This window comes from Elephantulus edwardii, unplaced genomic scaffold (assembly GCF_000299155.1).
Source record: "Elephantulus edwardii isolate Elephantulus edwardi_28Jun2011 unplaced genomic scaffold, EleEdw1.0 scaffold00185, whole genome shotgun sequence".
Taxonomy (NCBI): Eukaryota; Metazoa; Chordata; class Mammalia; order Macroscelidea; family Macroscelididae; genus Elephantulus; species Elephantulus edwardii.
Genome location: NW_006399935.1, coordinates 5,140,972 through 5,157,082, shown reverse-complemented (window position 1 = coordinate 5,157,082; position 16,111 = coordinate 5,140,972). Strand labels below are relative to the sequence as shown.

Below are 16,111 nucleotides of genomic sequence, written 5' to 3'. Positions count from 1 at the left end.
GGTAGCAGTTATGGTCTCTTTGGGGCATGTTCCCAGTAGTGGAATTGCTGGGACGAATGGTATTTCTATTTGCAACTTTTTGAGAAAGCACCATGCAGCTTTCCATAGTGGTTGTACCATTTTACACTCCCATTAACAGTGAATAAGGGTTCCAGTTTCTCCACAACCTCACCAGCATTTGGTGTTTGCTGTTCTGTTAAATTTTGCTACACTTACTGTGAGTCTTTCTTCTTTTTGGATGTGTGCACCAATTGCTAGAAATTGTTCTCTGAGGACTACTGTTGCCGGATCCCAGAGGTTTTGATATGCTCTATTTTCATTCCAATTTTCTTCTAAGAATTTTTCTTTATTTAAAAAAAAAAAAGCTTCTTCTCCGAGAAAACATCAAATGGCGGATAATGCTGGAGCAGTGAGAGGGCCTAGAGGATGGGAGCCCACAGCGCGTTCAGCACTTCAGCAGTGGTCTACGGGGTCAGGGCAGTGGACAGGGCCATGGACGGGGCTGTGGGAGGGACCATGGAGCTCGAGGAGGTCAAGCCGAGGACAAGGAGTGGCTCCCCGTCACCAAGCCAGGCTGTCTGGTCAAAGATATGAAGATCAAATCCGTGGAGGAGATTTCTCTCTTCTCACTGCCCATCAAGCAGTCTGAGATCATTGACTTTTTCCTGGGGATGCCCCCCAAGGATGAGGTCTTGAAAATCATGCCTGTGCAGAAGCAGACACAGGCAGGCCAGTGGACCAGGTTCAAGGCCTTTGTCACCATTGGAGACTGTTGGCTTGGTCGTCAAGTGATTCAAGGAGGTGGCTACTGCCATCCGTGGAGCCATTATCTTGGCCATGGTCTCCACTGTCCCTGTGTGGGGTGGCTACTGGGGGAACAAGATTGGCAAGCCTCACACCATTCCCTGCAAGGTGCCTGGGCGCTGTGGCTCTGTGTTGGTGCGTCTGATCCCTGCACCCCGAGGCACTGGAAGCATCTTGGCCCCTGTGCCCAAGAAGCTGCTGCAGAGGGCTGGAATTGATGACTGTTAGACCTCAGCATAGCTACCCTGCGCAACTTCACCAAGGCCACCTTTGATGCCATCTCCAAGACCTACAGCTACTTGACCCCAGATCTCTGGAAAGAGTCTGAGTTCACCAAGTCTCCCTACCAGGAATTCACAGATCATCTTGTAACAACTCACACCAGAGTCTCCGCACAGAGGACCCAGGCTCCAGCTGTGGCCACCACATAGTGAATTTTGGTTAAAAAAAAAAAAGTGAATTAAGTTTTTGTTGTTGTTTTTTTTAAAATTCTGGTTGCCCAACAGATTTTAAACATGGTGTTATTCAGTTTCCATGTGTTTGATTTCTCTTATTTTCTGTTATTGATCCCTAACCCTATAGCCGTGGGCTCTGTTATCTCGGTATTTTCTTCGTCTACACAGGGTTGTCTCACAACTAAACATTAAATAAGTTCTGGAGCATGTGCCATGTGTACACCAAAAAATAGATCTTACTGTTTTTCTTTTAACTATCATGTGTGTGCCATCAAATTGGATCTCACTGGTACAGGAGGGGATTGCCCCTCCTTCTCCAGCAGAGCATCTGGTGGATTTGAACCTCGCGCCTCTGGGATTGCAGTGCAGCTTCTTGCCACTAGGCCACCAGAGCTCCATTAGATCTTGCTCTTTTTCATGGTGGTGTGCTACATAACTGTCTGAAGCAAGTTGGCAGATTATGTGATGATGACTTGTGTCTTTGTGGGATTCTAATCTTCAATCTGACTGGAAGAGATCTATATTTGTTCCCATTCCAAAGAAGGGTGACCCAACAGAGTGTGGAAACTACAGAACAATATCATTGATTTCACATGCAAGCAAGATTCTACTGAAGATTATCCAAAAACGGTTGGAGCAGCACATCAGCAGAGAATTGCCAGAAGTCCAGGCTGGGCTTAGAAGGGGTCGTGGTACTAGGGATATTGTAGCTGATATTAGATGGATCTTAGCTGAAAGCAGGGAATACCAGAAGAATGTCTGTCTGTGTTTCATTGATTATGCAAAGGCATTTGACCGTGTGGATCATAACAAACTGTGGCTGACTCTGAGAAGAATGGGAATCCCAGAACATTTAATTGTGCTAATGCGAAACATATACTTGGACTAAGAGGCAGTCGTCAGAACAGAGCAGGGTAACACTGCATGGTTCAAAATTGGGAAGGGTGTACGCCAGGGATGTGTCCTGTTTCCATACCTTTTCAACTTGTATGCAGAGCAGATTATCCGGGAGGCTGGGCTCTATGAGGAGAACTGTGGCATCAGGATTGGTGGAAGATCTATTAACAATCTGCGTTATGCAGATGACACAACAGAGAGTTGGACAATGATTAGGGAGAAGAGTATTGAATGTACCATGGACTGCCAGGAAATCAAGCAGCTTCATCCTGGAGAGGGTTAAACCAAGCTACTCCTTAGAGGCCAGGATTCTGGGGCTTCGTCTGACATACTTTGGGCATGTTGCAAGGAGGGACAGGTTGTTGGAGAGGGACATCATGTGTGGGAGGGTGGAGGGACAGTGCAGGAGGGGAAGACCCTCTACGAGATGGATTGATTCAGTGACTGGGGTAATCGGGATGGGTGTGTCGGAGGCAATGCGATTGGCACAGGATAGAGCAGGGTTTAGGGCTGTTGTACATAGGGTCGCTATGAGTCGCAAACGACTCGACGGCACATAACAACAATAACAACAACAATCTTCAATCGTGACACAGAGACACTGACTATGCCCGCAGAGTGAAATGTCTCCTTTCACTCTCTGGATGCACCCTGCCTGGCTTGTCCAGCTCTCTCATTAAGTGCAAACGTGATGGCGCATATGAACGATTTTATAATGCTGTCTCTTAAACGGATTTTTTTTCCTAAAGTCTTCTTTTCTCCGAAATCAACATTGCTACTCTTTGCTCTTTTTCGGTTGCCATTTGCCTGATAAATATCATCCTTCGGTCCTTTGTCTTGCCTTGAGGGGCGGGTATGTTTCTTGGAGGCAGTATCTGGAGGAGTCCTGTCTTCTCACCCATCCCATGACTTTGTCTTTTTGTTGTTATGTGCTATCAGGTTGCTTGTGACTCATAGCGACCCTATGTACAACAGCCCTAAACTCTGCTCTGTCCTGTGCCAATCGCACGGTCTCCAATACACCCATTCCGATCACCCCAGTCACTGAATCAACCTACCTCATAGAGGTCCTTCCCCTCCTATGCTGTCTCTTTACCCTTCCAAGCATGATGTCTCTCTCCAAGGACCTGTCTCTCCTTACAACATGTACAAGTTATGTCAGACGAAGCCCCAGGATACTTGCCTCCAAGAAGCATCCCGGTTTAACCCTCTCCAAGATGAATCTGTTTTCTTCGCAGTCCATGGTACATTCAATACTCTTCTCCAGCAACACAGCTCAAAGGCATCAATTCTCCTTCTATCCTCCTTAGTCATTGTCCAACTCTCTGATGCATAACAAATGATTGGAAAGTACTCTCTCTTCTGTGGTGCATTACATCTCTCCTATTCAGTATCCTTACTGATAGGGATGTTGTTGGCTGTATATTTTCCCATGTCTTTACTGTGAGGATGAGAGAGAGAGAGAGAAAGTGTGTGTGTGTCTGTGTCTCTGTGTGTGTGTAGAATGCCTTTAGGGATCCGCAGTGGGGAATCAGGGTATGTGTAATCTGTGGAGACATCTTTGGTTCGAACCCACTGGTTCTCTCCATGGGGAACGGTGGGTAAACTCCTGCATGGGGAACGATGGGTGAGCTCTCAATGGTGGAACGATGGGTAAGCTCCTCCATGGGGGAACGACGGGTGAGCTCTCTTGGTGGAATGATGGGTAAACTCCTCCATGGGGAAAGATGGGTGAACTCCTCCACAGGGAACGACGGGTGAGCTCTCAATGGTGGAATGATGGGTAAACTCCTCCATGGGGGAACGACTGGTGAGCTCTCTTGGTGGAATGATGGGTAAACTCCTCCATGGGGGAACGATGGGTGAGCTGCCCCATGGGGGAACGACGGGTGGTTGAGCTCCTCCATGGGGAACGACAGGTGAGCTCCTCCATGGGGAACGACGGGTGAGCTCCTCCGTGGGGAATAACGGGTGAGCTCCTCCGTGGGGAAAAGACGGGGAGCTCTCAATGGTGGAACGGTGGGTAAACTCCTCCATGGGGGAACAATGGGTGAGCTCTCAATGGTGGAATGACGGGTGAGCTCCTCCGTGGGGGAACGACGGGTGAGCTCTCATGGTGGAACGATGGGTAAACTCTCCATGGTGGAACAACAGGTGAGCTCCTCCGTGGGGAACGACAGGTGAACTCCTCCGTGGGGAACGCCGGGTGAGCTCTCAATGGTGGAATGGACCAGCGGATAAACTCCTCCATGGTGGAACGATGGGTAAACTCTCCATGGTGGAACGACGGGTGAGCTCTTAATGGTGGAATGGACCGGTAGGTAAACTCCTCCATGGGGGAACGATGGGTGAGTTCTCATGGTGGAATGATGGGTGAGCTCCTGCGTGGGGAACGACGGGTGATCTCCTCCATGGGGAACGACGGGTGAGCTCCTGCGTGGGGAACGACGGGTGAGCTCCTGCGTGGGGAACGATGGGTAAACTCTCCATGGTGGAACGACGGGTGATCTCCTCCATGGGGAACAACGGGTGAGCTCCTCCATGGGGAAGGATGGGTGAGCTCCTCTTGGGAGCTTTCCTGGCCTCTGGGAACTGGACCTGTGGAGGAGGGTCTCCTGCTTCCCAGCAGAGCCCACAGCAGGGGGACTGGTTTTGTTATCAGATTGCCTTTTCATTTCCTCCACGGATGATCACTTGCTTCTCTTTAAACCACTATGTTTCATCAAGAGCCACTCAGATCAACACACAGGCTGAACACAGGGGGAAGTGTCTCTTCTTTGGATATTAAGTTTCTAAACTTTACAGGTATCTTGCAGTTTATTTCTGTCTCCTTCAAATTAAAACTGTTTGGTCTTAACGATGACTTAATACTCTCTTAACATCGCTCCTCTTCCATTTGGGAAAAGGGTGGAAGAATGCAACCTTCCAGACTTTCTGTCACAGACCTGGCCCTTCAGGATCTCAGGGTCCCCTTGGTGGGACCAAGGTCAGGACATCGGAGGAGACAGTCCTGTGACCAAGCTCAGCCCATGGGGGCCCCAGGAGGCAGGAGTTGAAGCCAGAGTCTTGTTGGATCCTCAGATCTGAGCAAGAAGAGGAGCTCCCATCCAGACTCATGGGGATTCTCCACTCCCCTAGTCCATGAAGGGTTTGTGAATTCTTTTCATCACTATAGCCTATGCAGTGTAGGAGGAATATACCAAAAAAGTTGGTAGTAAACAAGGAAGACCAAAGAAAAGCCAGTGTCTGAGTTGTGGTTGGTGAAGAGGACAGAATAGATCCCTGGTGTTGTTAGGTCCCGCCAGTGGCCTGTTAACATGTACAGCACGAAGCCTGCCCTGTGCTGAATCAGTCCCAGCGATTCTGACACACCTACTCCCGTTGCTCAATTACTGTATCAAGACATTGTACCAGGGGTCTTCCTCTCCTGTGCTGTCGCTCCTCCCCTCTGAGCATGGGCATGATGTCCTTCTCCAAGGACGAGTCTCTCTCGGCCACGTGCCCAAAGTACGTGAGATGGAGCTTCTAAATCCTGGCGTCCAAGGAGAAATTTGAATTATCATGTGGATGGCCAAAAGAACACATGCTTGGAGCAAGTGCATGTAGGAGGTTCCACAGAGACAAGGGCCAGTGCACGGACAAAGACATCACGTTGGGCAAAGTGTAAGGTTAGAGAGAGAAAGGCTCCCAACCAGGTAGACTGACACCGTGACTTGTCACACCAAGTCTGAGTGTGGAGGCTCCGTGTCCCTGTGCACGGGGCGCCAAGGTGCTGACTCAGCACCTACCAACAACACGCTAGAGAACAAATCACCGTCAGGGGCTTACTTGCAATTTCCAGGTAACTGGGTAAAAGAAATCATGGGGGAAACACAGTTTTCTCTCCCCCATCTAGGGAGCTCTCACCAGGAGTCAGAATCAGTAAGTTTTGGGTTTTCTTTGTTAAGTGTCGCCCTGCAAACAGAGATCGCTGTCTCCTCTTCGGGAGAAAGATGATCAGACCCGTCTCCACATTTTATTTCGCCCTGAGATGTCAATGGAGGGTCCCCACACGTCTGCAGGGACTCCGGCAGCCGGAAGGCTGGCAGGGGAGGAATTCCACCAAGCAGTTCTCCTGATGGACAACCCTGAAAACATGACTCAAGAGGGTAGGCGGCTGGGCCAAAATAAGAATTTAAAAAGAGAGATTAAATCTATGCATTCTAAAAAAAAAACCTATGCATTCTATCAACGCCCACAACCCAGAATCCCAAACAGAAATGACCAGCGGCTAGGGAGGCAGAGTCCTGTGGAATGCCACCAGGGTGCCATTCAGTTGCATATGGCGTGCGCCTGCGGCGGAGGAGAGGCAGGTGCGCCTGGGCCGGAGGGGGCTGCTCGGAGATTTCCGATTCATTAACCTAAGAAGCGAACATTCTTCTGAATGATAATGTTGGTTAAGGATTTGGAATGTCTCCGACCACCAAAAAGAAAAAACAAATGTGTTTTGGATGAAATGCACCCAGAATGTACCCCTAATGCAAAAAAGCCATCTTGAGGATGGAGCTGAACTGAGACACATTTCACTATACTTTCTAAGTATATTATATTTATATTTATTATATTATATATGTTTATTTTTATAATTTTATTATTTTATAATTTTATTATGTTTATAAAATTTTATATTGTTTTTGTTGTTCTGTGCCATTTTAATATTAATTATATTATATTATATTATATTAATTGTATTATTAGAATTATTAATTATAATTATTAATTATACCGTATTGTATCGTAGTATTATATCGTAATGTATTATATGATTGTATTGTATTATTTTGTATTACATTATTACCCAAAAATTCTATGAACTTTGATAGTTATAGTTGTTGATTTGTGGTTGTTGATTGCCTCTGAGTTGAGCACGACTCATTGCGACCCTATGAACAAAAGGTCTGCAGTCTTTCTATAACTATTGTGATTTATAAAGTTCATAGAGTTTCTAGAGGCATGTTCTTTTGGAAGCAGATGCTGCTCCTGCTTTCAATATGTTCTGTTCTGATATTAAAGATTGCCCGGTCTGGACACCCACACACCCAGGAAGGCCCCTTTTGGGCCCGGCCCCACTCCTAACTCTGTGGACCCCCAGACAAGGTGACCAGGGAGCTCACCTAAAATTCAGAGCCATAAGTTAAAATTAGAGAAAAAAAATCCTCAAAGTGTTTTTCTTGTCTGGATCGAGCACCTGCCACACACTCAGGGTCAAACAGTGAGAAAGGAGACGTGGGCAAAGAATAAAGGCTTTGCTTGAAACACACACTACTCCACATGGTGTCTTCATGTCGGGCGCGGCTGAGTGACATCCACGGCGGCCACTCCAGGTGAGTGGGCAGACCTGCCGCCAGTGACCGTGGCCTTCTGTGTCGTTATTTGTTGCTGCCACAGCAAATTCGGTCCCCCTTTAATCGCTGCAGGACCAACGATTTCGTGACAAGGGTTTACCTGTTTCACACTGGGACTTCATTCTCCTGTACCTTTCTTCTTCCTTTGGCTTTAGAATTTGTTTTGTTCATTGTTCCGTGGAAGACTCTGGGTATAGGATTCTCCTAGCATTGTTTTAAATAAGGTCTTTTCTCTGAGGATGATGCCTTCCCCACGGAAATGGCTGGTCGTTCTCCACATTGTTCAGGATCACTAGAGGATCACGGGAGGGACTGTCTAAAGTGCTGCGTGTTGTCCCCGTGTCAGGGCTACCAGTCACTCCACAAAGGACAGAACGATGCAGAGCTCAGTCAGGCCCCGTGATCACAACTGCTGCTCTGTCCTCGGCACAAGCCTCGAGCTCCACAGGGCAATGTGGGAAATGAATTCCAAGGTCAAGGGAGCAAAGCTGGAGGGGAGCAGCAGACAGTCACCTGCCTTTCCATGGAAAGGCCCAGCACACCTTCAGGCTCAGTGTCACGGGATCCAGTTTTGTGCTGATTGTTTCCTTTTTTTTTTAATGACTTAAGTTCACAGAGCAAACTGGTATTTCATTCAACTACTCACATATATTTTGTTTTATAATATTGATTACAATTGTGTCATCTCTAACCACTATTGCTCCATCTTTTCCTTCCTGTCTTTTTATGCTCTTTGCCCTCTCCACGTTATTTGCGACGAAGTTTATAAAGCAGAGGAAAAGTTGGCAATACAGGGTTTGTTTTGAAATATTAATTACAATCATCACAATCTAATCACAGTTTTACCACTTCCCCCCAGAAGTTCTCATTTCCATGGACTCTCCTGTCTTATCCATGCCTTTTGGGCTTTATCCTTGAGAAGACACTGGACTTTTGTCCTTTAAGGGTGGGTTCTACTTAAGACTGAATGCTTTCCAAGTGTTAGCTACCAAGTCACCTGAGGAAGCCCTACTGAAGATTTTCACCACTGGGCCGATTAGCAGCATCATGACAGACGGTGAAGAGTTTGAAATTGTTAACAGCTTCAGCAGCTTGTTGGCTCCACAATCAACATTCTTAGCACCAGCATCCAGGAAACCAAAAGACAAATTGCCCTGGGAATATCTGCTTTCTAGAGGAATGGTGAGCAACAATGTCAGTCTAGAGACTAAGATGCGCCTGATCCAGGCCATGGTCTTCACAGTTCCTTGCTATGCATCAGAGAGCTGGACAGTAACTAAGGATGACAGAGGAGGATCGAAGCCTTTGTGTTGTGATGCTGGAGAACAGTATTGAACATACCATGGACTGCTAAGAGAATGAACTGGTCCATACTAGAGAGGGTGAGACCCGTTTGCTCCTTGGAAGCAAGGATTTTGAAGCTCTGTTTGACATCCTTTGGGCATGTTGCAAGAAGGAACCAGTCCTTGGAGAGGGATGTCATGCTTGGGAGGGTGAAGGGACAATGCAAGAGAGGAAGACACTGGATGAGATGCATTGACTCAGTGACTAGGTGGGTAAGAGATGAAGTTGATTCATGACAGAGCAAGGTTCGGAGCCATTATACATAGGGTTGCTATGAGTTAGAGTCAACTCGATGGCTCTTAACAATGATAACATTGTTTGGCTGAACATGGAGCCAGGTGGTTCTCTGGCAATTCTTTATTTCCCAGCCTCTGACCAAAATGTGGCATCAGGATTGGAGGACGACTCACCAACAATCTGCGTTATGCAGATGACACAGCCCTGCTTGCTGAAACTGAGGACCTGAAGCACTTGCTGCAGGTCAAGGACTGCTGCCTTCAATATGGATTGAAGCTCAACATTAAAAAAACAAAGATTCTCACCACTGGGCCAATTGGCAGCATCATGATGGATGGTGAAGAGATTGAGATTGTCAACAACTTCAGTTTGCTTGGCTCCACAGTCCACACTCTTGGCACCAGCAGCCAAGAAAATAAAAGACATATTACATTGGGAAAGTCTGTTGTCAGAGACCTCTCCAAAGTACTAAAGAGCAATGGTGTCAATCTGGAGACTAAGGTGCGCCTGATACAGGCCTGGTCTTTGCAGTCACTTGCTATGTATCAGAGAGCTGGACAATGACTAGAGATGATAGAAGAATCGATGCCTTTGAGATGTGGTGCTAGAGAGAGTATTGACTATACCATGGACTGCTAATAGAACAAACAAGTTTGTCCTGGAGAGAGTGAAGCCAGGCTACTCCTGGAAGGCAAGGATTTTGAAGCTCCATCTGACTTCCTCTGAACATGTTGCAATGTGGGACCAGTCCTTGGAGAGGATGTCACGCTTGGGAGGGTAGAGGGACAGCACAGGAGAGGAAGACCCTCTCTGAGGTGGATTGATTCAGTGAGTTGGGTAATGCGGGTAGGCGTATCAGAGACAACAAGTTTGGCACGAGATAGAGAAGGGTGTAGGGCTGTTATACATAGAGTCACTATGAGTCGCTGGTGATTCAATGGTACATGGCAACAACAACATGACCAAAAAGAACACATGAGTACTATTTCCTCCTTTCTCCTCTATCCTTGAGTCAATTATTTTATTTTACTTGCGTCTACAAGCAACATCCATGGAAGCAGAAGTCATGAGAACAGATGTATTGGGCAAATGTGCTGCCAAGTTTCTTCTTGTTGTTATGTGCCATCAAGTGTCATAGGATTCATAGCGACATTACAAACAGCAGATCTGAACACCATCCCGGACCGTCCTCATCATCTCTGACTTGAGTCCATTGCTGCCGTCACTGTGTTAATAATCCATTTCATTGAGGGTTTTCTGTTGACTTTTTCAAGCATGATGTCCCTTTTCAAGGGACAGACCCTTCTTGAAACATGTCAAACACATGTAAGATGAAGCTTCACCATTCTCTTCTCGAAGGCACCCCTCTGGCTGCACCTTCTCCAGGACACATCTGATTGTTCTCTTGGCTGTCCAGGGCATATCCAGTGCTCTCCTCCAACACCACAGCTCAAAGGCACTGATTCTTCTACCATTACCTGTCTCTCAAATGCATAGCAAGTGACTGAAAAGCGATTCACAGGCAGTCTGAATCACACACATCTTGGATTTTCAACTGAGATCCTTTCTCCTCAGTCCTTGGGGGAGATCCCCAACAACCGGCTTTCCCAGTGTAATGTGTCTTTTGACATTTTGACTGGTGGTGGCAAAGGTGTTGATTGTGGATTCAATAAAAGGAAGTCGTTGACAATTTCAATCTATTCTCCATCCATCATGATGTTGGCTATTGGCCCAGTGGTGAGAATATTTGTCTCCTTGATGTTGAGACGTAATCTATACTGAAGGTTGTAGTCTGATCTTCTAGAGCAAGCATTTCAATTCTTCCTCACTTTTAGAGAGCAAGGTTGCGTCCTTGGCACAATGTAGGTTGTTGAAGAGACTTCCTCCTACTCAGATGCCACATTTTTCGTCATGGAGTCCAGCTTTTCGAATGATCTGCTCATGTTGAACTAACAGATGCAGGCGTGGGCAAGCTCACCAGTCTGTCCTGGGAAACTTGGAAGATGGCTACCTGGCCAACTGAATGGAAGAGATCCAGTTTCTCCCTCCCCCACCCCCATTCCCAAGAAAAGCGTACAGGAGAATGTGGCAAAATATTGCTAAGATCATCCAAAAACGACAGGGACAGTCCCCTGACAGAAACCTGCCAGAAGCTGGAGCTGAGTTCAGAACTGGCCAGGCACCAGGGACGTCACTGATGATATCAGCTAGATCCTGACTGAAAGCAGAGAATACCTCAAGACTGTCTCCTTGCGTTTTACTGATAAAGGCATTTCATTGCGGAGATCATAAGAAACTATGGATTTCAATGAAAAGACTCAGAATCCCAGAGCACTTAATTGTGTTCATAGGAAATTTCTAAGTCTCCATCCACAGAGGGCACAGGAACACTGTTTAAAATCAAGAAAGGTGTGTGTCAGGGCTGCGTCCTTTTCCATACCTAGTCAGTCTGTATGCTGAGCAAATTAGATGAGAAGAGAAGCTTATTAATTATTAGCGAGTTCCTGAAATGGGTGAGTTTTAACCAACCCTTACCAGTACAGTGACTGTATTTCTACTGTCTTCTTTTATTGCTTCCTGAGCCGTTCTCAATTTTGCTCACAGAATCCTTTTGCATTGCAACTTATCCTTGATGCATGAAGGGTTTTTTTTCCCTTCAGTGACTTCAATTTGAGAAATGCCAAGCAGAGTCTTCCTTTTTTGTTTGTCTAACTCCAGGACTTTGCACAGTTTTTATACTTTGACTTCAAGAGCCACCTTTTCAAATCTTTTCTGAGAAAAAGCGAGGATGCAAGTTTAAAGACAAAGGTGGATCTGCCCCAGACCACAGTATTTCGAGTTGCTTCATGTGCAAGTGGGAGCTGGATGCTGCATAAGGAAGACCGAAGAATTGCTGCCTCTCAGTTGTCTTCTTGGGGAAGGGTAAGGAATATGCCAAGAGGCCCGTCAAATGAACAAGCAAATGTGTGCTGAAGAAGTCACAGCCAGAACACTCACTTCACTTAGGAGGGAAGCTTGCAAACATTATCAGGAGGGCCAGTCCAAGGAGAAGGACATCGTGCTTGGTAACTTAGAAAGCTCTGGGGCGGGAAGACAGAGATTTGGACATGCGGTGGCAGGTCCCTCTGAGCCTGGGTCCACGTGCTCCTGGTGGGTTTGAGTTCATTCTGTCAGAGGAACATTCACCTTCCCACAAGGGCCGCCTGGACCACCGACAGGCCCCTTAGCAGTGGTGAGTGGTAAGGGCTCCACTCCCTTCCCACTCTGCACTTGTTTTGACGTTTTCCTTGTTCATCTCTTGCAAGGAGGCCTGACATGGAAAGTCTCCCCTGCTGGATTTTCAGCTATCTCATCAGATAAGGGCTGCAAGCAGCTTCCACATTTTCATTGACCACTTAATACCCTCTTCCTCTGCGGCCTTTCGCCATCTTTGTTGTGCTGAGGAGGTGCTAACAGTCTAGGCTGTAGGTCTGAAATGAGTGTCTTTTCAGATGTAAAAGAGCCGTTTAAGCAAAGCAGCTGCTTCCCGGCTGGCACATCACCCTGGAGCCCAGGACTTTCCCTGGAGCCCACAGGCCGGATGAGACCCCTCTGCTTCCTACACTATGAGGGCTGGATCTCTACTTGTTAAGGCCAAGCACATGTGGTGTTCCTGTTACAGCGATACTGGCTTAGGCAGCCGCAGCCAGGCCTGGTTCGAAAAGGTCTCGTCAATTCTGTTACCTGCCACACTCAGTGTGATCTTTCTCTGAATGAGAAAGAGGCCCAGGTGACAGAACGGATGCCAAAGCTCCTGGCTTTGGGGATGTTACAGACGCCACAGCAGGAGCACCCAGGTGGCGCAGGGGTAGGACTTTGACCTTGGGCCTGACTTCCCTGCACTTGGGGCTGGGCTTCCCTTTCCATTCATTCCTTTGGGGTGGGGTGGCTGAGGCATGGGTCAATGTGGTGGCAGGGAATGCTGACAATCCGGGGGGAGGGGGGCTCAACCTGGAGATCACCTTGCAGGGCAAAAGGAGGAGTTTTAGAAAGCTTTTAATAGTTAGACGTTTGGGCACTTAATTCCGTGATGCCGGCTCCCACACATCCAATAGTTGGCAAGCTGGTGATCACCACAGGGACCTTGGCCTTGATGGAGGTCAGGGACCAGGGCAGGTGGACGGTGATGAGCAACTCATACCGTGTGCTCATTAGATCCTTGTCCTGCAGGCGGCCGCTGCTGCTGACGGACAGCACGAGGGGCAGGTGGAAGGTGCTGACGACCCGGGAGGTGTTGAAGGGCGTGATGTGCGCGTGGGCCTCCTGCCGGAGCAGCTCGCTCCTGTCCTGGTACGTCCGCCGCTCCGTCTTGGGGGTGAAGCCCTCATACTGCACATGCGCGTAGAGGGCAAAGAGGATGGACTTGATGCACTTGCTGGTCTGGTTGTTGATCTCAGTCGTGAAGATGACCCTATCGCCCGGCACAAAGATGTTTTTTTCCATGTGGATCTGCAGGTGCACGGTGCCCTGGCTGCAGCAGTTATAGGAGACCTTCTTCTCCGCCTCCACCAACAGGGGGTTCTGGAGAGAGAGGCATGAGACCATGAGGGGTTGCGACCACTAGTCCCCAGCCCTCCTGATTGCCCTTCTGTCAGGATACCTCACCCCCGTGATGCGATCTGAGAGGTGCAGCTCAGCCCTGTGGAAATCAGAGGGGGATACAGGCCCTCTCTGAGCTCACAGTTCTCATCCTTGGACCCCTCTTTGAGGTGTGGCCTGCATGTACCTTCTCTTTAGAGACTAGATGATAAAGACCAGAGGGAATGCATGACTTCCTCCCATCACCAAGGGCTGAGACTGGGTGGGTCCTCTCATGCGCGTCCGCACTAAGCACCCTCGAGACCCAGGGGAGGATGGGTGCCCTGACACACGGACAACCCCACGCGGCCCCAGGCCCAGCGGGTACAGAGGCGATAAGCCTTCCTCCACAGCTGGCAGAGGGGCCTTTCCCTGGGCCAGCACCCAGGTTTGGACTTCTAGCCTCCTACACAGTGAGAGAACACATTTGTTTGTTAAATACTGCAATGTGGGGAGCTCTGGTGGCCTAGTGGCAAGAATCTGCAACTACAATCCCAGAGGTGCACGATTCGAATCCACCAGATGCTCTGCCAGGGAAGGAGGGGCAATGTCCTGCTCCTGTACCAGTCAGATCTGATTTGATGGTACACTCACACAAAAATAATAAAAAAAAAATACTGCAATGTTGTTGCTGTTGTTAAGTGCTGTCAATTTGAGTACAACTCACAGCGATCCTAAGAACAAAAGATCTATCCTGTGCCATCCTCACACGTCCTGACACACAACAGCCCATTTGTGGGGGTCACTATGGCAATCCACCTGGTTGAGGGTCTTCCTCTCCTTTGCCGATCTTCTGCTCTTCCCAGCATCATGTCCAAAAAGAGCACTCTGGCTGCACCCTCTCCGAGACCTATCTGTTCGTTCTCTTGGTCCACAGGATGTTCAAGTGCTCTTCTCCAGCACCACAGCTCAAAGGCTTCAATCCTTCTGTCAGTCTTATTCATTGTCCAGCTCTCAGATGCATAGCAAGTGATTGGAAAGACTATGGCCTGAAATCAGGTGCACCTTAGTCCTCAAACTGACATCATTCCTCTTCAATAATTTGGAAAGGTCCCTAATACTTATAGAATTTCTGTTGTAGATCCCCTAGGTGACTAAAGCACATGCCAGGGCATCGATTTCAACCCCTCTGGACCCCAGTGACAGCAGAACTGCCCTGAGGGGTCTCCCAGGCCCTGATTCCTGTAACAGCTGATCTCCAGGCCTTTGTTCCTGGGGCTTCTGGCTGGATCTGAACTCTTGAATTTCCACCGGGGGTCCCTGGGAAGGCATTAGGCTGCCAGTCACAAGGCTGGCCCTCTGCATCCATGCTGGGCTGCTGTGGAAGAAAGGCCTGGCGATCTACAAATCAGCCACTACTGCCCTGACACAGGACACACCACGGCACCTACCTGACTGCAAACAGACACCAGAGAAAGCCACAGCCATGGTGTGTGTAACATGAGTGCAGAACATCTTGCCTTTTATTCCGTAGGTGACATGTTCAAATGTGCCTGGGCCTGCTCGGCTTCTCCTGTCACGGCCGTGGTCTGCAGCCGGGCCTGGAAATGGGGCCAGGCCTGGAGGCCTGCGGCTGACCTAGTTCTCCCGACCCCGTGCCCTGTTCCCGCCCCGCCTCTGCCTTGCCTCCTCTCCACAGTCGCCTTGGAAATGCTTCTAGTCTTATTCCAGAAAGAGCCCCTCCTGTTTGTTAGGACGCTGCAGGCAGCTGCCCTAACATGGGCCACAGTCACATTTTAACTGTGGTGCCAGTGCTTCAGGAGGTCCATGCGGGCCCCCCTCAGGAGACCTCCACGCCCCAGCAGAGTGCCCTGGTTCCTCACAGTGTCGGGGTGCAAACAACATTACTCAGCTCTTGGATTAGGGAGATATCTGGATCTCCGTGTGACAGAGTGACAGAGCAGAGCTTCCCCTCAGGACCTGTTAGCTGTCACCACAAAGGGAACAGATAGCCCCAGCGCCTGCCCAGGGAGCTGCGGGTGTGTGTGTGTGTGTGTGTGTGTTCTGCTCCTCTGGTTAAGAGTGGAGCTGACCCACTCGGCCTCCTATGTCAGTCTTAACCAGGATTCCTTCATTTATTTTTTCAACCAGTAATAAGGTGACTGGTGTAATCGGGATGGGAGTGTCAGAGACAGTACAATTGGCACAAGACAGAGCAGGGTTTAGATCTGTTGTACATAGGGTCGCTATGAGTCACAAACAACTCGACGACTCATGGCACATAACAACAACAACAACAATAAGGTGTGCCTGATCCGGGCTATGTTGTTAATGTTATGTGCCATCGAGTTGCTTGTGACTCACAGCGACCCTATGTACAACAGCCCCAAACTCTACTCTGTCCTGTGCCAATCGCATTGTCTCTGACACACC

The 16,111-nt window shown here is 48.5% G+C and overlaps 1 protein-coding gene across 1 annotated transcript in view; it reads right to left on the bottom strand.

The window, feature by feature from the left end:
• Positions 1-13,156: 13,156 nt before the first annotated feature.
• Positions 13,157-16,111, bottom strand: part of ARRDC5 (arrestin domain containing 5) — a 7,907-nt gene continuing 4,952 nt past the window's right edge. The window contains exon 3 of the mRNA XM_006896437.1: positions 13,157-13,681. Within this exon, the coding sequence (XP_006896499.1) occupies positions 13,157-13,681 (525 nt within the window). The remainder of the gene's footprint in view (positions 13,682-16,111) is intronic.